The sequence below is a fragment of the Chelon labrosus genome, assembly GCF_963514085.1.
Source record: "Chelon labrosus genome assembly, chromosome: 18".
In the NCBI taxonomy this organism is placed as follows: Eukaryota; Metazoa; Chordata; class Actinopteri; order Mugiliformes; family Mugilidae; genus Chelon; species Chelon labrosus.
Window position 1 is genome coordinate 1,065,704 of NC_140351.1, and position 25,849 is coordinate 1,091,552.

At 44.1% G+C, this 25,849-nt stretch overlaps 1 protein-coding gene across 2 annotated transcripts; it reads left to right on the plus strand.

Annotated features, from left to right (window-relative positions):
* On the plus strand, window positions 1-25,849 carry LOC311503365 (phospholipid phosphatase-related protein type 5-like; the record flags this gene model as incomplete). 2 transcript variants are annotated; one of them, XM_084566033.1, is made up of 6 exons in its annotated part: window positions 1-252; window positions 10,247-10,379; window positions 17,685-17,935; window positions 22,001-22,177; window positions 22,750-22,884; window positions 25,820-25,849. In XM_084566033.1, exons 1-6 carry the CDS (start codon window positions 49-51, stop codon window positions 25,847-25,849), a joined length of 930 nt encoding a protein of 309 aa, XP_084422159.1. In that variant the 5' UTR covers window positions 1-48. The 2 variants fall into 2 exon arrangements, with proteins under 2 accessions (XP_084422159.1, XP_084422158.1); XM_084566032.1 differs by lacking the exon at window positions 25,820-25,849 and having other exon boundaries at window positions 22,750-23,794.

Here is a 25,849-nt window from a genome sequence, read left to right on the forward strand (position 1 = left end):
GGTGTAGCTGTTGAATTCAATGTCTCTCGCTCTCCGCCTGCCTGCATCATGCTCTACTTCCAGCTGGTGATCATGGCCGGGACCGTCATGCTGGCCTACTACTTCGAGTACACGGACACGTTCACGGTGCACGTGCAGGGCTTCTTCTGCTACGACACCGCCTACACCAAGCCCTACCTGGGCCCGGAGGACAGCAGCGCCGTGCCCCCCGTCCTGCTCTACGCCCTGGTGTCCGGGCTGCCCACGCTGCTGGTGAGTTACCCACGGCTGGTGACCGGGAGTCAACCAGCTGATGTCTGAGTCTGCGGCTTCATTAGAGGGGTTCGCTTTCATTCATTCATTCATTCATTCATTCATGTTAATTCCAGCTCATAATGATGTCAGTCATCTATGAGCTCATTCTAAGTTCCTCCTACAAGACGTTTTATAAATTCATCAAAAAATAAGAATCAAACTTTAAGATCCAGTTTCACCAAAGTCTTTATACTGTGAAACATTAGTGATAATAAAAATAAAAAGGTTTACGTTATTAAAACATAAACCTTTTAATCATGTGGACTTTTAAATCTGATATTTATATCTATGATCTCAGCTGGATGATGCACTGGAGACATTTATTCATTTCTATATGATTTAAATAAACTTGGCCCATGTTAGACTACGGCTCAGATAAAACCCAGGTTCTTTGTTTTATGTGGAATCAAAAGCAGCAGATGAGTTAAGTTAGGATGATGTCTGATGGTCATTCATTCCTCCTGTCTGACTGGGTTAGGGTTAGGGCTGCCTGTCCATTATGGCTTCATTACATGCTGATGAACGGTGTTAGCATCTGATCTAACACCGTTCATCAGCATGAGCATGAGCAGGAGGTTAGAACAGGATCAGCTGTGTGTGCACGCTTCATGCATTCAACAGAGAACACATTTAGGAGAAGACCAGGACGACATCCATGAGCCGAGGCCTAGAGGACTTTAGAGCATGATTAGAGTTAATGATATGATGCAAATAAGTGACCAGCTCAAACACAAGATGTCATGCTCAGATCAACCTGCTGCATCAGATGCTAAACCTTCAGCTGTAACTCCTGGTGAAATAGTTTTTTAAATGACATTGATTGATTTATTGAGGCCACGTCAGGCTGAGCTGTAAACTTTAAACCCATCATGGACACATGCTGTTACAGTCCTGGTATATAACGCTGCCTGTCTGAGTAGATGGGACATAGCTGCTGCTGGAAACAACGAGGAGGACTGGAGACTTTAATGAATCTGTTTCTGATGTAAAAAGCAGATTGATGCTTCCTCCTTGTAGACTACAGGTGTGTTCTGTCTGAACTTTGTTCTGCGATTAACAGTCATGCTTCAGATGATCAGATAAAGACTGACTGGTCACGTCAGAGCTCAGAGAGAAAAGATCAAACGTGGAGCGTACTTGTCTGTTCTGATGTGATTCCTTTAAAAGGGGACAAACAACCGATTCCTCTTCATTCATGTCTTTATTAAATTGTCATGTTGCTGCAGTTCTCTGTTTAGCTTTACAGCAGAGCAATGTACCTTGAATATTAAGTGGAGTGATTAATGCTGCAGCTGCTGGTCTCCAGCCAGACGTTCACGTACAGTGACCCTGCTCTGGACACGTGCAGGACGGCCCGGTTCAGCTGCTCCGTGTCTGGGTCTCAGAGCAGCTGTGTTACTTTCAGGCTCGGCCTCCAGCTCATCTGCTTCCCCTGGAGCTTCTGTCACGTTATCGTTTGTCTGTATTCACACTGAACGTAGAGGCCAAGCATCACAGACTCTGATGGGACTCATTTTTATTAATTAATAATGAGGCTAGTGTTCTTTGCATTGGTGAGGCCTCACCATGACCCCCATCCCGACCCTGGGGAACCGAACCAAACCCTTTGGTTGGTGCATCGTTCATCTGTGGTCTGTACCTCATCTAGAGACGGGCATGGATGCAACGTCATCTACTGCTGCTTTCACATGTGCTCACATAATAAAGCTCAGTTCAGAGGTGAAGGTTTGTAGTTTCAGAGGCAAAGTATGAAGTTAGAGTAGATCTGTAGAGAGGAGGATGTGTCATGGGAGCAGTGCTACCAGATTATATCATAGGTGGAAACGTTCAGAGACCAGATGAGATAAAATATTTACTGAAATAAAGACACACGACTAAGAACCCTTAAATGATGACACTGAGTCTGTGCTTTATTGGGATTTAGATTGAAACTGATGCAGAAGTTTAAATCAGCATATAGTAAATAAATAAGACCTCATGGTTATAAAACATATAGTTGCAGCTGCAGCAGCTTCCAGCACAAACTACAGGATGTTGACACTAAGATATTCCTGGTTCCCCGTGTTCTCTTTCACCTGAGAGGAACAGGTGAGTGTCTCAGTACTGAGAGGAGAACTCAGACCACCAGGCGTCAGTGTGTCTGTCTGTGGAGACTCAGCTCATCCAGGTCTAGATCTAAAACGAGAGCAGCTCAACACATTGGATGAGGCGTGAAACGTCTTCTTCTTCTTCACTTCTGTTTGTACTGCGTTTTATTTTTCTCTTCCTCTCTTTACTTGTGAATATTTAATGCTCAGAGATGTCAGGTGTCTTATGCAAGGATCACTTTATGAATAAGAGATTTCTCCTGTGTCTGTCAGATGACTGAAGGAGAGACGGTCTGACTCTGTTTGACTTAACTCAACCGTTATCGCCTCAATCTGGATGGATTATGGAATTAAACTAGAATAAATGATCAGCTCAGTGTTTATAGATGCTATGTCGGTGCAGCTCATTCAGTCATTCATTCATTCATTCATATTCTGTAACCCCTTGTCCTCTGGCGGGGGGCAAAGGGTGCAGGGGCTGGAGTCTGTCCCGTGCAGCTCATTAAGGTTAATAATAAATAATATTCTCGTCCTTTACCACTTCAGAGTCAGGATTTATTTTGGAGTTGTGTCGTTAATCTTTTCTAAATGTTCGACGTCTGCTTTGGTTTCTGTCTGCTAATCACTGACAGCTCAGCTTGTTGGTGAATGAGTCTCAGCTGTAAACAGAGCAGAGCCTGTTTCCTTATCAGGACATAATGAAGACTCATCTCACAGCGTCTCCATCAGGGCTTTAGATCCGATCACACGCAGAGAAACATCCTTTAGACGCTGCCACTGTTCCTCAACCAAACATCTCTGCTGGTTATGCATCTGACCCCACGTGGAGACTTCTTACTGTTGATTCTGTCATGAGCTGTGAAGTCAGCGACCTGCACAGAGATCTGATTATAACTAGAACCCTGGAAGCAGAATAACAGAGAGCTGACAAGATGACCAGCTGAACTCCACGCAGGTCACTTACATGAACCCTGTGACAATTAAATGGTTCAGCGTCAAAGAGAAAATCTGACTAAATCGAAAAATTCATGTTCTAGACGTATCACAGAGGTCAAAGGTCAGGCTGGTCTCCCTCCAGCTGCAGGTCACTCTCTACACCACATACATGTGTCCCTGATGCAGACGTCAGACTCAGAGTCTTCTCGCTGATGAAGACGTTTTCTATGATCACGTTTTGTGTTTGTGTTGATTTTATGGACTCGTGATTATTTAAAGTATGTTATTAATTCATTAAACTTGTGCATCAGCTGGAGACTCCTCCAACCAATCAGAACCGTTTAGTTGGAACCTAATTAAACTCTGCAGGGCTCAGGTTACGTGCATGAACACTCCAGACTGAATATTCACAGACGCAATAAAAACACGATGCAGTAGACTTTAGGTTTTATGTACGATCACAGACATGTTGCATTCGTGCAGTGACAGGAAATGGATTAGCCGTTAAGCTAATGCTAAAGCTACACTATAAACATCTGTGGCTCCATTGTACCATCAGTCCTGAACATCCCTCTGAGGAGGAGGAGAGGACCTCGGCCATGCTGACTTGACCTGTAGGTCTTTGTATTCACTGCTACAAATCAAATAAGAGCAGATCATTCTGAGTTAACTGAGAGGAAAGGTCGGTCTGATGCTGCTGATTATTAGCACGGCTGAGCTCTGGGGCTACGACGTCAGTATAAATATGTGCCTCATCTCTGTGTCATCATTGTGAACAGTCGATAATTAACTGTTTAGTTTTGTCAGTCCTCCAGAATGAAAGAGGAACGAAGGAGAAAGAGCAGAATAAGCAGAAAGACTGAGTTCTCCTCCCAGACACTGGAAGGACTGAACGCCAGGTCACTGAGGACATGGTGGTGGTGGTGGTGGGGGGGTTAACTATAAACCAGTGTAAATAAATACAGCGATGCACTGCAGCAGATTATATCAGTCCACTGGTGTAATTTGTTGTAAACTGAAACCTGTCAGCTGATGGACAGAAAGATGATGAAAGAAGATGCTTCGTCCTGAAGAAGGAAAGAAACTAAAACAAAACATTAATACTTTTAAGAGTATTCCTCTCCATCAGTGTTAATGTTGGCAGCCATATTTGATTTAGTCTCCAGATGAAAATGTTCATTAGTCATTTTTATCTCTCTAGTTTTAAAAGTCATTTCATCTTTATCAACTTTTAATTCCTACATTGAGTCAAAGTGACACTAACAACATTAATGTAACAGACTAAACATTAATCAGAGCAGTTTAATGTGAATCCAGGTACCAGTCTGGATCAACACTGATCTCTGAGCAGATCTCTGTCCAGAGTTGGATCTCAGCTGCTGTGCTGTCCTTGATCATTTAGAAGGTTGGATCAGACATTACAGAGAAAAGAGGAAGGATTCATTCCAGGAACTACATTGATGGACAGTGTTAGCTCCATGCTAAATGCTAATCCATCATCCACTCTACTGTCCACTGTTTACATACGTGTCAGTCAAAAGTCAGAGGTCAATAACTTCATGGAACTAGTAAAGTACTTAGATGAGACTTCAGAACTAGTAAAGTACTCAGATGAGACTTCTTTAACAAGTAAAGTACTCAGATGAGACTTAGAACTAGTAAAGTACTTAGATGAGACTTCAGAACTAGTAAAGTACTCAGATGAGACTTCTTTAACAAGTAAAGTACTCAGATGAGACTTAGAACTAGTAAAGTACTTAGATGAGACTTCTTTAACTAGTAAAGTACTTGGATGAGACTTCAGAACTAGTAAAGTACTTAGATGAGACTTCTTTAACAAGTAAAGTACTGAGATGAGACTTAGAACTAGTAAAGTACTTAGATGAGACTTCTTTAACAAGTAAAGTACTGAGATGAGACTTAGAACTAGTAAAGTACTTAGATGAGACTTCTTTAACAAGTAAAGTACTGAGATGAGACTTAGAACTAGTAAAGTACTGAGATGAGACTTCTTTAACAAGTAAAGTACTGAGATGAGACTTCATGTAACTAGTAAAGTACTTGGACGAGACTTCTTTAACTAGTAAAGTTCTTAGATGAGACTTCTTTATCTTCATAGTTATCTTAGTGACCGTGATGGAGGCTGCAGAGATATCAGAGTGATGCTCCACCTCATCTGTAGCCACAGGCTAGTAGCAGCTAGCTAGCTTTGGTAGCTAATGCTAACTGATATCAGATAACACTCTGGTCTCGTCTCATCAACAGTTCCTCATAGTGTTCTATATTGTTGTAACGTAGAGCTCTAGCCTTTGTACCTCAGCTGTGGTGGATGCTTGTTGTGTTGGTCACAGTCTTTTCCTGAACGACTCTCATACATCACTGTTGACTACAGAGGTCAGAGGCTTAATTCATAAATTCATGCCACAGCTGGCTGAAAATGAAAGCCTCTGCTCTCCTGGTCTCTGTGGTGGTACGTACCCTGTGAACTTGGCTGCTCCCGCACGCCCCATGAACCTGGGAATGGAGACGAATGGAGACACTGAGTGTTACTGTCAACTAGTATCTGGAGGCGGACACAATGACTGGAGAAGCCTTGTCCACATATTGGTTCAGTGTCTTCTGGTCTTAGCTCCACTCTCACTACTGATGGAGACAGATGAAGGTGTCTGAGGGAAACTAAAGGGACAGTCTGGTGTCTTTAAGTTGGACTGTATGGAGGCAGTGTCAAGGTATTACTGATGTATCAGACACGAGAAGGGACTAAATAGATTTCACTTCTTTATTACTTGGTGTATGATGCTGATATACCGTCATCTGCTCCGTATGGATGGGTAGCTGATACGACCGCCAGCCCATGGAGAGGGGGAGGATGGGGGGGGGGGTTGTGAGAGGAATGTCCAGGTTGAGTAAATAAGTGTCCCGAGACGACCTGGCCCCGTCATTTTGACTTAGCCGGCAGAGAATGGCTTCACAGTGAGAGAGACACAAACACACAGAGAGAGAGAGAGAGAGAGAGAGAGCAGGGAAGTAGTTAAGGGACTAAGCAAGCAGCACATTGTCGCTGTGGCCCTGTCAGCTTTTATTACACCCACTGAGAAAGTGGGACAAATTGCCCACGGCTGTCACAGTGCTGCCCTTCAGCCACTCCTCACTGTTCCCAGTGATATCACAGGAAATTCACTGAGCTCTCTACAGAGAACCATCAGACCACTATAACACAAGACCAGTCATAGCAGGCAGAGGGTGAGTTTAAAATAACACCACTAGGCCAGTAGTATTAATAATAACACTCCTTATTATTATGTGCTGACGTTTTGCTGTGTTCTTGATGCCGTGTGACATATGGTGCATTCAGGTGTCACAGCAGAAAGACAAGGAGCCATGACTTTAATCACTGATGTAGATTTTAAACACTTAGACTTAGATAAACGCACTCTTAAGAACCACAAGTAAAAGAAAGGTAAAATAAAATAAATAAATAAAATCTAGTAAAATGCTATAAGCAAAAATGTACAGAAGTAGCATATGAACAAATGTACAAGAAATAGAAATATACAGAATATATGTTATATACACAGGAATGATAGTAAGGTGCAATAATGTCCATTAACATGAATAACATTGGTATGAATGACGTCCTGTAGTGTTCACTGTGGGAGTGGAGCTGGATCAGTCTGTTAAACGTCACCTGAAACGTTTGCAGAAGTGCAGCAGGATAACGTAGCCTCATCACCTTCATAGTGTCTGCACAGTGAAAAACGGAGGCTAGTTCATTTATTAGTATTATTATTACTGATGATTAATATACGAATTAATCAGACCACCTCCACATGTGGACTCACACCAGATCAGTGTTCACACCTGGACCTGTTTAACCTGGACTCTAGAGACCAGATCAGTGTTCACACCTGGACCTGTTTAACCTGGACTCTAGAGACCAGATCAGTGTTCACACCTGGACCTGTTTAACCTGGACTCTAGAGACCAGATCAGTGTTCACACCTGGACCCGTTTAACCTGGACTCTAGAGACCAGATCAGTGTTCACACCTGGACCCGTTTAACCTGGACACTAGAGACCAGATCAGTGTTCACACCTGGACCCGTTTAACCTGGACTCTAGAGACCAGATCAGTGTTCACACCTGGACCCGTTTAATCTGGACTCTAGAGACCAGATCAGTGTTCACACCTGGACCCGTTTAACCTGGACTCTAGAGACCAGATCAGTGTTCACACCTGGACCTGTTTAACCTGGACTCTAGAGACCAGATCAGCGTTCACACCTGGACCTGTTTAACCTGGACACTAGAGACCAGATCAGCGTTCACACCTGGACCTGTTTAACCTGGACACTAGAGACCAGATCAGCGTTCACACCTGGACCTGTTTAACCTGGACACTAGAGACCAGATCAGCGTTCACACCTGGACCTGTTTAACCTGGACACTAGAGACCAGATCAGCGTTCACACCTGGACCTGTTTAACCTGGACACTAGAGACCAGATCAGCGTTCACACCTGGACCTGTTTAACCTGGACACTGTGCACGGCGTGGTCAGAAACACGTTGTCAAGTTTAAGTTTTGATCATGGCCGGTTGAATTGGTGCTGCCTTCACAGACTCACCCTGCACAGGATCAGTTGGTCGTCATGGCAACATACAGTGTGTATGCACATAACCACTGGGTAGTAGAGATCCTCTCCATGGCAACAATACAGCGATTATTCCCCTGCAGTGAATCAGTAGTAGGTGTCTCCTTTGTCCCCGTCCTACCCACCTGTTCCTGAGTTCTACTCTACACCAGCTGCAGACTAATGATCACACACACACACACACATACACACACACACACACACCCACACACACATGGCTTCAGTAACGTCCAGCCTCAACACTGGACTCTACATGATGTTCAGTTCTACGTCAAGAATAAACTGATTCACAAACTGATTTATTGTTGTAAGCCTTCAGTAGTGTTGCCTTCACGTCACTGATATCAGTAGGACCTCCTCTCTGGGGTCAGGGTGTTTGACATCATTTAATTTAATTATAACAGTTAATAAAGGATAAAAATGATGATCAGTGACATCTTCTACATGAAAGAAGCAGACTGTTTGTAGAGCAGCAGCAGCAGCAGCAGCAGCAGCAGCTCTGGTAATATCCCTCTATCAGTAACTTTATGACCTTTAAGCATCTCTCAGTCTCTCCTGTAACATTCATCAGCTGCTTCTAGTATTAGATTCTACATGTACGCTTTACATGATCTTTATCTTGTTCCTCTAACTGAATATATTAAGATTCTTTACAGAAGAGGTGGGAAATCCCTCATACACTGATACAGACAGATGTTTTATTTGCAAAGGGCACATCTTAAGTACTAAGATACTAATATCAGCTAGTTTACGTTGGATTCATAAAATCCTCTCCTGAACACAGCAGCTCCTCTCTGGTTCCTGGTAGTGGTGTTAAAGCACCTTGTCATCACACTGATGAGACGCTGAAGAGACTCAGCGTGGGACTGTAGACTCTCTGCAGCCCTGAACCTCTCAGCTACATGCACCTCGTCCTCACGTGGTATCGCTTCACGGCTCGTTTGCTGTTTCACAGATTCAGCTGCAGTTCACCTCCTCTCTGGCTCCGTACTGCTGCCTCCTGCATGACGTGCATCCCGTTCAGTTTAAATGTTTATAGGAGATCATGGTGCTTTCAGATCATACGAGTGGATCAGCTGCTGTAGACGCTGACAGAAAACGTCTCCAGTGTCTGTTTGTAGTTCATCACCTGTCTGACGCCCAGAAGCCTTGCCTCGTCCACGCTGTGTTTTCTAACCGTGTAATCCTGACTGGCTGCAGGCTGTGAGGGTCACACAGAGCCACGTTGTTGTCTAGTCTGTGATCCGTCACTTCATTAGATGATAAATGTTGAGCGCCTTCAAAAAGACTCTCACAGTACGGTCCTGTATTTAACCCTGACCTCCAGCTGAGAGGAGGAAAGACTTTTATTGTCATCGTCTGTGTGACCCAACCATCACAGACAGAGTCTACGTATAAAGAACACACTGAAGCAAAGACTCATCTCTGATTAACAAAGAAGATCTGGAATGACACTCCTTGATGGCAAAGACCCCCCCCCAACACCACAGGACACCCTCAGAAGGTCCATGTCCATTCTCTGATGAGCCACCACAAGGGAGACCTGCACAATATAAGAAGGCTGGAAGGAGGTTGTTTTCTGATTGTGAGACCCGTACTAATGTAACACACTGATGAACACTGAACACCTCATAATGTGATCTAACTGTATTTGCATGGTCTTATTTTAGTAGTGTGGTAATTACAGCTCACACAGGCTCTCGTCATAGGGGTCATAGGGGTCCTCTGGAGGTGGGACATGCGTCGCTCTGATGAACTTGTGTTTATTATATATTTTCAGCTTTTTTTTCAGAAAGAGAAGTAAAGCCTGTTTGTTTTTTTTAAACCTATGCCCGTCTGGACGTCCCTCTGTGTGTCCAAGTGTGCAGCACAGCTCCATCATTAAAGTAGAACAGCTGATTCAGTTGTGTCCAGAGGACAAAGATTGATTTAGAGTCATGTGAGATGATATCACACCCCCCTCCTCACTGGTATATCTTCATGTCTGACTCATTAGTGCTGATGGGACGGTCCTGCCTCATGGTCCTGCCTGGCTGTGTCCCTGTGTCTCTCCCTAGTTTAAATAAGACTGATTTAGTAGCATGTCGTCTCTCACGCCTCCTCTCTCAGGACCATGTGCTGACATCCTCTCTGTTTTACTCTGTGTGTTTCACAGCTGTGTCTGTGCAGATGGAGCCCACTTAGCAAACATGACATCTGAGTGCTGTGAAAATAAACTAGCGCTGCCATCTCAACACGTTTCCCTCCCTCTCTCTGTCTCTCTCTGTCTCTGTCAGATCACAATAACAGAGACCATCCTGTTCCTCGTCCAGTACACGTCCAAGGAGTTTGACCGCTCGGAGAAGACGGTGGCCACGGGGGACTGCTGCTACCTCAACCCGCTGGTACGCAGGACCTTCCGCTTCCTTGGTGAGTCTCAGGCCTCTGTCCAGTCAGCACGCAGCCATCACTAGTTTCACTGCTTTGGCTTTATGAAGGCAGAGCTGAACTTCACTATTGGTGAAATTTCCTCCAGTCAACTCTCTAATAAAACACACATCTCGTGTTTCCAGTGACCATTTATGATCAGATCTTATGGGATTAGGATCATGACATAATCTGAAACTGCAAAAAAATACACATTGAAAGGTTGAAACTCATCTTAAAGTCTTATTAAACTTGTGTTGTGAAGTTGTGCAACCACTGAATCAATAAAATAAGAAATAGAAGCACAACGTTAGGAAAAACCCCCCTCATGGACGGGATGTCAGTCTGACACAGTGGAGCACAGCGTTGGCCTCGGCTCGTACCTCGCGAGTGGAGGAGATAAGACTACACAAGAGGATTATTACCTAGATCCCTGAGGGGGATTCTCTGGGTGGCCTGGCTTTACCCCATCACTTACACATCAAGCGTTAAATCCCTGATGCTTGTTCATGTTAACAGGCTTCTCATTGGAGGTTAAGGCTGCTTTTATCCCCAGGAGACTCACTGGAATAGGTTATCATGTATTATACACTGACACAGTGTTGAATCAGAATGAGGCTTAGGCCTTAGTGTTAATTGATGTCAGTCTGAATGAGAGTTTAGATTTAGTTCTACTTTTACCAGCAAAGCATCAAAGTAGGAAATATGGTTTCTAAAACAGCGAAACAGGTCCAGGTGTGAACACTGATCTGGTCTCTAGTGTCCAGGTTAAACAGGTCCAGGTGTGAACACTGATCTGGTCTCTAGTGTCCAGGTTAAACAGGTCCAGGTGTGAACACTGATCTGGTGTCAGTCCACATGTGGAGGTGGTCTGGGACACATGTGACCTCCTTCCTTTGGTAGTGTGAACACACAATGAGTCCTGGGTCACATTAAAGACCACCTACTCAACAGGGCTGATCTGAGGAAGAGGAGTTTAACTCATTCATTCAACCACTAGTAGAAATGATCACATGAATAAGTCATGTCTCATCATGTGGTTAATTACTGATGTGATCATGTTGATGTATCAGGAGCCGTGTGGAGTTCAGTTACATGTTTCCTCAATAATCACCGGTGTCTTTATTTCCCTTTATCACCAGAGATTACGCTGCGTATGGAAGCTTCCAGGGTTGGAGTTAGAATAACGTCAGATAAATAATAACTTAATGTTCTTGGTTCTGAAACAGCACAATGAGGAAAGAATTTCATTCATCATCCTACCATGGGAAAATGGTTGAATCTGGTGGAATAAAGTAAAAATGTCACATATCACCACTGTTCTTCTAAATGAAATGCTAACATTATATAATGCATGGTTTTATACTATAATGGCAATGAGATTACTACATGTGGTTTGAATGGATGTCAATGGGGCGTGTTGGTCACGTAGGCGTCCAGAGGGAGTATCTGGCTTTACATAAAAAATACGAATATACAATCACATTAACTTTATTGCTAATATTTGACGTATCAAAGACTCTAATCACCACCTAAGCCCAATGCCCCTACTATGTATTTCATGGAAAATAATAGATTTTTTGTCTTTTTTTTTCATCATCATTAGACTGGCATTTAAAGGGTTAAAATCCTGAAAACTATTAAATGCGTAGTTTTGGGCAAGTTTGAAGTTGTTTAAGAGATTTATGAAAAAACACATTGGTGTATGATCATCTAATGGCAGTTTCTTTGCGTTTGTACATTATTGCCATGATGGTGTCTAGATGGTAGTTTATGTGAGGAGGACACAAGAGTTAAACAAGAAGGGAACTCACATTCAAACTATCTGCCCCTGAAAGATCAGAGGCAGCTGTAGATTGACCGTACTGAGGCTCTTCAGGGTGACAGGCTGTAGAGATTAGATTACCTGAGGAACCATAATGATGCTGCAGAATAGCGCCCCTTGAATAAATGCTCAGACGTGGAAACAAACGGTGCCACATTAGCTTCTCTTTGCTGAACATCGGCTGGCGGTTCAGCGTTGGTCTGTCCGTGTCTGTTTGCAGCAACGTTAGCAGCAGCAGTTGCTCCAAATTACAAAGTACTATTTAACATAATGCAATCTGGAAATCCATTTACATGCTGTGTGGGGGTTTTTACGGTGCATTTAATCCGTGCCTATTGATTACTACTTTTGGCGGGCTTGTTGGCACAGTGACCAAGAACAGATGAACGAGTCCAGCTGATTCTCTGCTGTGTGTGGAGCATGCACCCCCCCCACCACTAACGAACTTCCTTGTGATATTGCTGCTGCTGCTGCTTCTCGCCTGTCTCTTGCTGAGCCCTGGACTCAGAGGCTTCCTGAGCTGGTCTAACTCATATGTGGAGGGACTGCATGTGTGAGGGATCATAGTGTAAAGTTTTAAGCACAGAAATACAGAAGCTTCCCTGGGAGGGATCAAACTGAACCTCCTGACAAAGCAGCACTGAGGCTTTAGCTTCCCTCATACAGCAGATGATAGACAGAATAAGTCTGGGACATGGAACCAGACAAACTCATCTGGAATGTCTTCTTTGTTTCTCTGTATGAAACTGAGAAAATCTGAGGACAAAATGTTGATAATATAACAAGAGAGGCACCAAGAGAAAGAAAACCCTGAAATAAGGATCTATAGGACGTCCCGATCTGATGTTTTAATATTCAGTATGGATTGATCTGAGTCCTGATCTGATCCTAAATGTCCTAGAGTTGGTCTCCTGTAGCTTCCTAAAGTCTGTCCATGTCTTCTGGGTGCAGCCTTTGCCTGAGAACCTGATCATTCTCTGCAGGGTTCATTAGTCAACGTTACTCTGAATATGTGCATCACGAGACCAGCTTCTCCACACGTTAAAAGGAGCTTCACTCATAAAAGGTTCCATGTTGAACTACAGTGGATGACCCGGTCCGTTCTTCTGTCCTCTGTAGCGTCTCATGGGTAATGCATGGTTCCTACAGAGAGTTCAGATAGAAAGTCACAGTGAGGACGATGTGTCACTGACAAACAGATGGAGAGGCAGATGTTTAGATGAACAGCTGTGCCCCCCCCCACCCCCCACCCCTCCCCCATCTTCCAGCTGAGAGGATGCTCTTTCTGAAACTCAATCTGAGCCATGGCTGTAACACTAAATGACCTTTGACCTGACATTAATCTTCTTCATGCAACAAAACTATCCTCAAAGTTTGACAGAAGTTCTGGTTAAAACCTTCCGTTGTGACGTCCCGTCTCATCAGAGGCGTAGGTTTGGTTTTAGAACCTTGCTCCGTGCCATCGTGTCTCTCATTGGGTTCTCTTGGTCTACTGTCAGGACTCTGATGATGTTTTGAGTCTTTTTTATGCAGAAAACTCTGAGGTATGTAAAAACCGTTGGGCAGCTCTGTGCATGCAGGTTGTGAATGTGCTGTACATCTTTGGACTTGAGTTGAAGTGTAGGAAGGTGACTCTCTGTCACCCAGAATGAAACACTGGGCAAACTAATGCAGCCTGGTTTGTTTCTACGTATTTTATTTTCTGGCCTCGCTGCCTGATGTCAGTGTCAGTGTGTGTCTCCATGTCTATATATACATACTGTACGTATTTCTGCAGATGTGCCAGAGTGTCTCTATTCAGGCGCTCCAGTAGGAATTCTTCTAGAGCAGCATCATGTGAGCCCAGCCATCTTGCCCCCCCCCCCCCCACTCCCTCCTGAGCAGCCTAGCTTTGCATAATGACTCACAGGCCATGTTGTTTGGGAAAGATTAAATTTAGAACACAGCCTAGGGTTGTGGCACTCTCACACACTCAGCTTCAGCAGAATGTTTTTACCTTCATGCATCGTAAGCCTTTACTCGTTGGACTTTATGTTGATAGGAAGTCTTTACATTACAGCAGACACCATGACAGACCAGAGCTTTGAGTCCTGCTAACGTCTTCTTCATCTCAGCTGTCTGTTCCAATGAGTCTAACCCTCTGTCCATTCAGATCTGTATGATCTGTATCCTCCCTCATTACTGCCTCATGCAGCCTGGACTCACAACCCCCCAACCCCCTACCCCCGACCCCCAAGGACCATGAGGGGAAGCAGATGCAAGGTTTCTATCTAATCATGAGGAGTGATGATTATGAAACAGAACGGTTTACAATCTTTGCACCGTTGTTGCGTCATCATCAGAGTTTATTGAACCGTGTGTTCACAGACTTCTGCTGCCCGTCTTAGCAGGTAGAGATCCCAGACCACATCATCACATCATCACATCATCACATGCACCTTTGATTCTGAACTTAATGAGTGAAAAATAAACTCTCCTGGCCCCCTAAAGGACCTGAACAACCTGCTCCACATCAGAGCACCTCAAACAACTATGGTGCAAATATATTTTTATTGCAGTGAATAAAATAGAAATAGAAAGAATACACTGATCTAATAGTGTGTAGGCCTTCTGAAGGTGTCCTGTTGTTAGTGGGGGGCCTTTGAGGGGAGGGGCCTCTGTGGATCATCCCACAGATACTTGATCAGTTTGGGATCTAGTGAATCTGGAGGCCAGGTCAACACCTTGTGCTGTTCTTCATGTTTTTTTTTTAGTTGTTCCTAAAGTGTTTTTGTGTGTGTGTCTGTGTCAGGCTGCATCCTGCTGGGGATGGCTGCTGCCATCAAGGAGTGTCATTGCTATGGGGTGGGGGTGCCTGGTCTGGTCTAGGTGGGTGCTACATGTCTAAGTAACATCCACACCAATGAATGCCAGGTCCAGAAGTTTCCCAGCAGAACACTGAACTGTCACAAGATGGTAAATCCAAGATGAGTTGACTGGCATAAGACATGTCTCAAGAAGAGTCAGGACATCAGAGGAGATACATGCAGGAGGTGCATGAAGACAGAGAGCTGAGAGGAGTTAGAGGAGTTGATCATGGGAGGTTCTCCTGCAGTAGAGAGAGTTTCTGCTTCTCAAATCCAACCTGGGAGCTGGTTCCATGGTAGAGGAGCCTGCTAGATCAAGGATCTGCCTCCAGTTCTACTTTGTGTATCAAGAGTAAACCTGAACTTTAAGAGTAAACTGTCCTGTTGGGTAGAAAGCTGCTATGAGGTCTGTAGGATAACAAAGAGCTCAGTCATGAAGGGTCTGGCTGGTATAGAAAAGGATTTTATTGTAAAGGAGCAAATGAAGATCAGAAGTCTTGTTGCATCATCTGGTCTGGAGGCTTTCTGAGGAGTTATCTGGTCATTCATAGAAATAAACACATTAATGACTATTTCAGGATTAATTTAAAGCAAGATTTCACACATGACAGAAGGCTGTCCTGTTTTATGTGCACGTTAAATGACATTAACAATCAAAGATTACACCAAGCTGTACCAGATCCTAAGTCATGAGGGTCTTTAAGAGACGCTTCACTAACTGATCATATGGCTTCATACATTAATAATCTGTAAATCTAGTGCATGAGCTCAGAGGGAGGTCGTTGGCTGAGCTGCTTCCATTCTGTTCATCATCAACACTCTCACATCCAGGTATCGTTGGGGGGGGGGGCGCACTCGCTTAGATTTATGCCCTAATAAGCAATGTTGGATGTCCCCCTCTCTGTGCTCCCAGTGCCAGACAGGAAGGAGGGGGTGGGGAGGGGGGGATGCAAATGGAAGTCATCCGTAAACAGTAGAGCACCCACATTTCCACACTCATGTCAGAGAAAGTGGGGCAGTGTCAGAACAATGAGCAATGAGGTGGGGGGGAGGGGGGGGGGGCGGGGGGGGGGGGGGGGGGGGGTGAGTGAGTGAGTCACCCAACGCTCGACAAAATACTTGATGCTTGTTAAGAGATGAAGCCGTCAGAGTCTCCAGCGTCACATGACTCCTCTCTGTGGCTGATGAGGGAAATGACGATGGACGTCTTTCATCCTGACATGGATCGATGCTGCTGCCTGGTCGAGGTAACGTCACACACACCCTCAGAGGAGACGCTTCAGACTGAACACACAAGTTAGTGGAACGATTAATGTCCTCGCCGTTCAGTGTCTCGATATGATGTCTCATTTTAGGAGGTCAGGGACACACAGGAGAGACGTCAGGGACATGAACTGAGCTCAGACGGCCTCATGTTTGCAGAATCTATCACATGTCATGATGGTCTGTATTTAAATAGCTCCTGTTTCTGCAGCATTATCAGTTCTGCATAATATCAGCTAAAGGACATGTGTTAGCTGGTGGATGCATGCAGTAATGTCACCGTGCTCGTATCATCCTGATGACAAGCAGAAGCTTCAGGGTGGTAGCTCTCAGTCTGAGTAAGACCTCAGTGAACGGTTGCTGTTTCTCTTTTTTACCACTGTGACCATGACAGGGGGTGGGGGTGGGGGGGGGTTGCTTCTATCGTGCAGAGGAGTTTGGCGCTGCTGTCTGAGTTGATCATGGAGCTCTGGTGAAGACACAATGGCAACACACAAACCCCCGAAACCCTCCAAGTCTGAATATCTAGAACAGCTTCAGCCTTTACCAGAGACTCAGTGAAGTCTTCTAAAGGAAACAGGTTTCAGATACTGACTCATTACGTTACACCTCTACACGCATCAGATCAGAACACATTCACCAGATGGACTGGTAGTGATTGAACTGTGTTAGATTTATTGCACTGGAGGACGGCAGCAGCAGAGCTGGAGAAGAGGCTGATGGTTGGTTCACGTCTCCTCTTCCTCTCATTGGTCAAACTGACTCTATTTTCCCGGGGATACGGGCGGCGCCATCTTGTGAGTTTGGATCCAGAGTCTGATCAGTACGGTCTGAGGGTTGAGCCGTGATATTGATGCCCCGCCCACACTTCCTCCAGACTCACAGAAACCATCCTTGAAAATAAATTATTTGACATGTATTTTAGTTTGGTCCAAGCCCCGCCCACTAACGGGGGTGTCTAAGAGAGGTACATCTAACCTAGAAAGATTCTTAAACAGGAAGTGGTAAATAATGGAAGTTATTGAACAATCTGTATCAGAATATGAGCTAAATGTGCTTTAAACTATGGTATGTGTGCTGTATGTGTGCATAAAGGATGCTGGTATGAGATAGAAAACATAACCAGATGACTGAATGGTTCATTTAATTCTGTTCCTTTAGCTTCATATCTATAAATCTGACCCTCACGGTACATCACTACAAACGACCAGTGATGAGACTCTCTGTGTGCTCGCCATTCAAAAGAGATAAACTGAAGTGAATGTGTAATAGTTTATTCTCCAATAAAAGCGCCTTTATTTCAGCTAACAGCCCATTTCTTCCAGTCTCTGTGTCCTCTCCTCTCTCTCAACGTCGTCTTGTTTGTTCTTGTAGGAGTCTACATATTCGGCCTCTTCACCGTTGACATTTTTGTCAACGCGGGACAGGTGGTGACGGGGAACCTGGCCCCTTACTTCCTGACCGTCTGCAAGCCAAACTACACGGCCCTGGGCTGCCAGCAGGCGCTGCGCTACATCAGCCACCAGGAGGCCTGCACGGGGAACCAGGACGACATCATGAGGGCCCGCAAGACCTTCCCCTCCAAGGAGGCCGCCCTCAGCGTCTACGCCGCCCTCTACCTGGCCGTGAGTCCTTCAGACTAATACTACTCATCGTTTAGGTTCAGGGAGTCATTCACACTGAACCACAGCTATCAGTGATGTTAACAGTTTTAAAGTACAGAATAAGAGAGGTTTCTTTCTTTGTTTTTGGATTTAAAAATAAAAATTTTGATTTAATAAGTTGTTTTTCTAGTTTTTGGTATTGCACAGACCCTAACTGCTAAGCTCTTTAACATAATGGTATAGCTTTAGCTTTAGTTTTTATTTTAATCTATAAGAACAAAAGATCAAACCAAAAAAGTAAAAATAAATGATTAAATAAATAATAAATCTGGCCCCAGTGTGAATTCACTAGTTAATAAAAAGCCTCATAAACTGATGATGGTAAATGATCAATTAATAGTTATTAATCCTTTTAATAATCATCAGTTAATAATTAAACATTAAGTACAGTCTCATACATACAGTTTTCTCTGCAGCTTTCTCCAGCAACTTCACTGATCCCAGGATGCACGCCCCGGCCACAATATTAGGTACATGACAACATGACAGGTTCGTCAAGGGCAAACATTCAGGGCTTGATAAAGAACAGGAAGATGTCAACTAATGGCTGAACAGCTGATTTTATCTTGGTGAATGTTGTGTTCATGGTCAACGAGGAATAATGTGATCAGAGAGCTGTTGGAGAGAAAGAGATGTCAACGTAAAGGCTTTTTACAGCAACAGATCACTTTAATGGCACACGATGAATCTGTGGACGACCCATCATGTCAGCAGCGTCGTACTCTCTCTCTCTCTCTCTCTCTCGGCCCATTACTTCCTGTCAGTCTCCACCACTTCCTGTTGAGGAATAAGGACACCACAGAACCAGAGATAGTTTAGAGAATGTCTCATCACCTTCAGGCTCCTCATCTATCCAGGAAATCCTTCTCCAAGACATTCTCTGTGACATCAGGCTGATTGTGGAGGTTGCCTCAAAATGTGCATTACTGTACAAACAATGACATAACATTATGACCACCTTCCTAATACTGTAGGTGACTCGTCAGAGAATGGACATGGGCCTTCTGAGGGCGTCCTGTGGACTTCTCCAGTCAGTGGTCATAATGTTGTGGCTGATCTCCTCTCTGTCCTGCGTGGGTTCATCCTTTGACTCAGACCTTCCAGACAGCCTCTGGTTTTCGCTGATGCTCTGATTTCTTTGATATCGTGTCACAGAGCCAGCGTTTGCCCTGGTGCCCCGTGGCGTACGTCACATGACCACGGTGGCCCATCGGCGGCTCCCTGCGTGATGAGGGGAACAGATTGCGTCTGTTATTGAGGTCATCTGGTGAAGGCCGTCGTATGTGAGCATACATGTGATCCCTGCAGTGCAGAGCAGATGATGATTAGCCCTCCTCTTTGTCTGAGTCATTACAGCGTTTCCAGGGCCAACAGCAGCTTTCTCTCATGCACTGAAGCCAAGACTTCACCCAGTCAGCCTGTAATTATCCCATTCACATGCTAATGGAGGCATTAATGTTGAGAATCAGAACTTGATATCTTTGGCCTGTGTCATTTTAGCTGCAACCAAGAAGAAGAAGAATGAGTCTGCAGGTCCAGAATAATAACGCTGCACGGCTGAGATCGTTCTGCTGCGTATGGCCTCGTTCCTGCTGGATGTGAAAACACAGACAGGAAGCATGGCCTTATTAAAAACCTCAGAGGCATCAGGTCTGCTCCAGACCAGCCAGCATCAACACAGGACAAGGGACAGGAATATCAGAGCTGCTGCTTCTAAATGTTAGTCAGTAATGGATCAGAAAGAACGTGTCAGTGAAACAAACTCAACAAACTCCTTTTAATCCCTCCGTGTTTTAACATGTGATTGATGCTTGTTCTTTAATTATGGCCTCCAGTGAAGATAGATAGATAGAAAGAAACAGCATACCATACAGAATATGGAACTAAATATAAAATAAACAATACTGTAATATAGGAAAACAAAGAGACTGATGCCTTGAGGCAGCAAAGACTTCCTGCAGCGCGTTGGTGTCAAATTAAAGAAGATTCAAACTGTAACCTGCGTCACACCCATCAGCCCAAAGAGTCTGGAGAAGAAACCAGGGTTACAGTTTTATTACTGCTCCCACACATGCACAAATCAGCCACAACATTATGACCACTGACAGGAGAAGTCAATAACATTAAAACCATCTTGTGACAGTTCAGTGTTCTGCTGGGAAACTTTTAGACCTGGCATTCATTGGTGTGGGCGTTAGCTTAGCATATTCCGCTGACTCTAATGTCATGTTACTAAGACCACATGAAGATAAGCATCAGTCTTGAGTTGTGTGGATTCTGATTTTATCTTACAACACAGCACATAATTATACAGGAAAGACGGTTTAAACTCAGGAGGATAATTTCAGGTTTGCTGAAAAACTGAATCAGTAGACTCTGGAGGCGTTAGAGTCTACTGATGAATCTACAGAGTGGACTATGATGATGACGTGTTCTCTGGTTCTGTTGTAACTCGTTCAGTTAGCCTCGTTATAATGAGCACGAGGACAGATGGTTAAAAACAAAGGAAGAGGAGGAGGAGGAGGAAGCTGGAGGCTCTAGTTCTCTCCTCTCTCCGTCTCTTCTTCAGAGACTAGATAAATCCAGATGTGGTCTTTCTCCTCTCTCATAATATCTAATAATCAGAATATGTCTACATCCAGTCAAGGTCCAAAAAAATAAAAAATGTTCTTGGCCAAAACTCAGCTCATGAATATTTGAGGGACGTCGTCGTGAGGGGATTCCTTCACTGAGCATGGATGTCTACTTGGACTCAAGGATGTCACACGTATAATAATAATAATGTTGTAGTTTAATTGGGGGCCTTTTAAAAGTGCATACCGTAGTCAGACAACTATAAAAGTTATAAGTCACAATGTGTAGTGAGGAGATGGGACAGAAACTAATAAACCTTAGTTTAATGAAGCTTTATGATCGAGGAAACAAAAAGAGCTGCAGACTGAAGCAAGGTAATAAAAAATAACAGAAAACAAGAAACAAGAAGGATCAGGTAACTGAACAGATGACTTAGAGGACAAAGACAAAGGGCAGGACTATATATACTCACTGATTGGTTGATGAGACACAGGTGGGACTAATGAGGGCGGAGCACATGAGGAGAAACCAATCAGATAATCAGAGGAGAGAAAACTCAGGAAACTTTTAAAACAGAAACAAGAAATGTTTAAAAGTCACCGTGACACACATCATCCTTCTCTTCCTGCACTCCTCCTTCATTCTTCTCCTCTTTCTCTTTCCAGTCCATTCTGGGTCTGTTACCTTATTTAATAGCTCTGTCTCTTCATCATCATCATCTGCTCCTCTCCATCTGTCTCTATCCTTTTATTTTATTGTATTTTATATATTTTTCTCTCTCCCATTCCATCTCATTGTAGTTCCGCCGGCATTTCTCTAAATAAAGGGCAGAAAATAGAGAGAGGCCCCGAGGAGAGAGGCAGCGTTTCAGCTCATATTTCCGTGCAGTCACAGCCGTCTGCTACGGAGGATTTAATAAAACATCAGGAGCACAGGAAGGACGTTTCTGAATATCTTTCAAAGTCAAACTGAAGTGATCACGGAGGTTTTTACTGAGTGTGGAAAGACTTTTTATTCTTTTCTTCTTTTTAACTTTGTGTAGCTACCATCAGATCTGATCAGATGAAAGGAAGCTCATTAATAATTACTGAACTCAACACTAAACGCACTGGATGTGCAACATCTTTCTAAACTCACAACATCCAGCCATCAGCATCTACCTGATGAACCTCAGCTGTAACCTCTTATATTTATTCTGTATCTCTATATAATTTACATCTATGTATAACTATTAGAAATATAGAAATATGAAACTGACAAATATAAAAAATATTCATTATCTAGAAATGGTCTCTAATGTGAATGTGTTCTGTTGTTAGTCTCATCCCATGTTGATCTGCTGTTAGTTCGAATCCTGACCAAGGAGTCACAGTAGAGTAATGAGTCTGGATGTGATGGAGTCATAACGACCAGATGATCTAAATGCTTGAGTCTCTCTCTGTTCTCTGGCAGATGTACGTGACGTGCACCGTCCAGGCTAAGGGAACTCGTCTGGCCAAACCGGTGCTGTCTTTGGGTCTCGTGTGTCTGGCCTTCCTCACGGGTCTGAACCGCGTGGCCGAATACCGCAACCACTGGTCGGACGTCATTGCCGGCTTCATCATCGGCACGGCCATCGCCACGTTCCTGGTGAGACTCACGTCCACAAGTCGTGTATGTGCCGGATGTTTAGGTGAAAAGGTTCAAATCAGAGCGTTTGGCAGATTAATAGAACCCTTTCTCTGCTTGTGTCGTCTAAAGTTTAACTGAGTCTTCATGATGTTTCTCCTGAGGTGATTTCTGAATGAAGCAGGAAGTAGTCTCCATGGTGACCACTGGTCCAGGAAGTAGTCTCCATAGTGAACACTGGTCCAGGTCTCTCTGGTCCAGGTCTCTCTGGTCCAGGTCTCTCTGGTCCAGGTCTCTCTGGTCCAGGAAGTAGTCTCCATGATGACCCCTGGTCCAGGTCTCTCTGGTCCAGGTCTCTCTGGTCCATGGATCATTGTGTTCAGCTCTAAATAAACCTGGTTCTTCTCCAGATTCAGAGATAAATCCAGATGACCAGATACCTTGAGTCAGAAAGCCTAAAACTACATCTGAATATTGTTCCAGAGTCATGTCCATGCTCCATCATCTGTATTTATCAGATCCTCTCACTGCAGTGAGACTCTGTAGTGTGTTACTGTCTCTGTAGTGTGTTCCTGACTGTGTTGTATCTGCAGGTGGTGTGTGTGGTTCATAACTTCAAAGGGAAGTTACTTCTGAGTGGAGAGTCTCCAGACGAGCAGCGAGCCAACACATCCATGATGAACATGGGCCACGTGGAAAGTCCTCTGGAGAAGTACATCGCCTCACAGGTCCATACGTCACAACACAACACACCTGCATTCAGATCATCATTTTATAACTTAATTAAAGAAATAGTCTGTACATCAGTTAATCAAGGTATGACCTCATTAACTCACCCAGATGTGTTGAACACGTACAGTTATACGTCTTTAAAGCTGATTCAGAGTCGTTCAGAGTACATGTGATGTTAATATGTCCTTTGTTGCACACACACACACACACACACACACACACACACACACACACTCCTGCTGCAGGAGATGGACGATGACAGCGAGGAGTCTTTCAACGTGAAGGAGCGCCTCCAGGACTTCCTGCGCTGGCTGAGGGGTCTCAGCTTGTTCCGACATCTCAGAAAAAAAAGGCAAAAACAAAAAGCTGTGAAGTGTTTTGAATCGTGAGCTCTGCCAAACCTCTGGACACAGCCTCACGCTTCTTCTTGTCCTACGCTTGATGTCCATGCAGCTGACATGGGTTGTGTCCAACCACCCTCCAGATACAAGACAATCAGTGATCTAGTTAAAGTATAACTGAGCCTCATAGAGTAAAGGATGGATCAGTCTCCATTGTTGAAAGTGAAGCAGGAAATAGAAACAAGAATGAAGCCGACTGGTAAAGAAGACACAGCGCCAACTAGTGTTTGGGTGGAGATGTTACAGACTGATGAGGTACAAGTAGAGATGGATCACACTAACGTAGGCTACGTACATAGGTCGTATATAAATGAGCCTTACCTGGTGTGTAAACTAAAAGATGTGAGCAGCCTCTGTGTTTAAAACATCACCAGCTGTGTTCACTTCCACACTGATACCTGGAAAGTAGGTTGTTCCAAGCGTTTTGGAGAATTTGCCACAGTTCTTTGGTGGAGTTCGACTCTCTCAGGATCAGAGCTCTGTGGGAGCCAGACCAGGACTCTGTAGTCTCTGGTGTGTATTTGTTCTTGATGTGCTGCTGCAGAATAAATTTAAATGTTGTTGGACACCTCCTCCTGGACGGCACTGATGCTTGATGCTGAAAACATTTGCACAGGACTGTGTAACATCAAAGACTGGAACCATTAATTAGTGAGATTAATGTTTCAGGAGGCGCATACTAATCAGAGCCGGACAGAATGAGAGAGAGATGTGCTCACATTCATCTGAGTCTGTGTTTATGGTGAGGTTGGCTTACGTCAGTCTGAACAAGAATTAACTGTGTGCAGAGATCAGCGTCTCACAGAAACAGTTTGAGTTTTAAAATGAACAAATCAGTAAAAGCTGTGGTGGTTTGGTTGAACTGAGCTGCAGCCACTCCTGATGAAGTGTGGATATACTCAATCTTGGAAAATGGCCTCTAGATTCTGGTTGAACAAGCACAGAGAACTATTTCATGTGTTCCACCAGTCAGATGATGCATCTGTGACCATTCAGTCTGAGTCTCAGCTCACTGGTCAGCTCGTTTGGAGACATTTGGAGGTTCATAGTCTGCTCTTCCTACAGTTATCTGAGCCTCTGCAGCTGCCAACACCTCCACATTCATCCTCTTCTTAACTCCCGTCATTTATCCCCCACCATTGAACTCTTCTTCCATCAAACCTCTGAGGCTTCATGGTTCAGGTTCATGAATCTATGTGAAAACCCAGTGACCAGCCGTCGGTTGTGTTGGTCTCCATCCTGGTCCTCAGTGATCACAGAGAGGTGGAGGCTCAGCTGTCCAGAGAGCTTGGTGTGTGTGTTGAAGTGATATTTCCTTCTTTTCCTGCGTGTTAATGTCTTCACTTCTCTTAAACCCAGATGAAACAGTGGCGTGTTTCTGTGCACACCAGCCACCTGTGTGACCTTTCCTTTTCCTCTGCTGACATACACATTTAACATACACAGCTCCTGTTTGATGATTCAGCTCACAGCTTTGTGCTGAGAGGGCCTCCGCTCAGCGCCCGACAAAGAGCAGAAAATCTCACACTCTCAACTCGGCTCGGTGGAAAATTGCCCGGTCTAAAAATAGAACGGTTTGACAGTCTGAAGATGCCTAGAAGCTGAGAAACCCACAGAAAGCAGAAAGCCAGGGTAGGAGGGAACATCTGAGCAGCAGAGATGGTGGAGACGTGTTTGGTTTGGTTTCCTCTGGATGCTGCAGCCACAGCAAGGATTTAATTATTATTCATCAGGTAGACAGCACACAGTCTGATGTGTGGAAGTAAATAAAGAGGTGTCATTATTATGGACAACCTGAGCAAACTGGACAGGGCTCTGATCTACAGGAATGAAGGATTTAGATCTAATATAAAACAGATTATACACACAAATTACATCAAACATTACAAACAGGAATGTTGTAAATACTGACATTAGTCTGCTGAAGTATTGAAGAATAAGATGAAAATGAATCATCTCTGCCTCAGCTCTGCTGTTAAATCTGTAACATAGAGCATCATACTACTAATGGAAACAGAGCATCACATTCAGCTGTAAAATAAAACCATCTGGAGGTTTGAACGCTGGTGGAAACAGCAGCATGTTCCACTGATCAGAGAAAATGACTTCTGTTATTATTATTTATTCATATAGAGTCAGATGAGCCAACTATCGTTCTATATATCAGCTGGTATAGTTATAGATCATAATAGAATACTGAACCAGGTGACACATCCTCATAGCTGATGTGAACTCTTTTGTTTTATTGTCAACCTTTATTTGAACAGTGGATAAATCCAGTGTTCTCTCTTAAACAGATGCTTTCCATATAAATGATTCCTGAGTGTGATCCCAGATGCACGGCCTCATACTCCTGGATGACGTTTCCTCAAATCCCTACGACCCAGAGAGTCACAGATCTACGTCACAGATCATCATCTTGAACTAGACTGAATGTTCTTTGTCTGATTTTGCTGTGTGAACGACCCTGAATGATTCTCCTTCCTCTCTGACTGAGCTGTTTCTTCTTCTGCCCCCCCTCCCTTTACAGAACCACATCGCCTTCGCAGAGGTCACATGA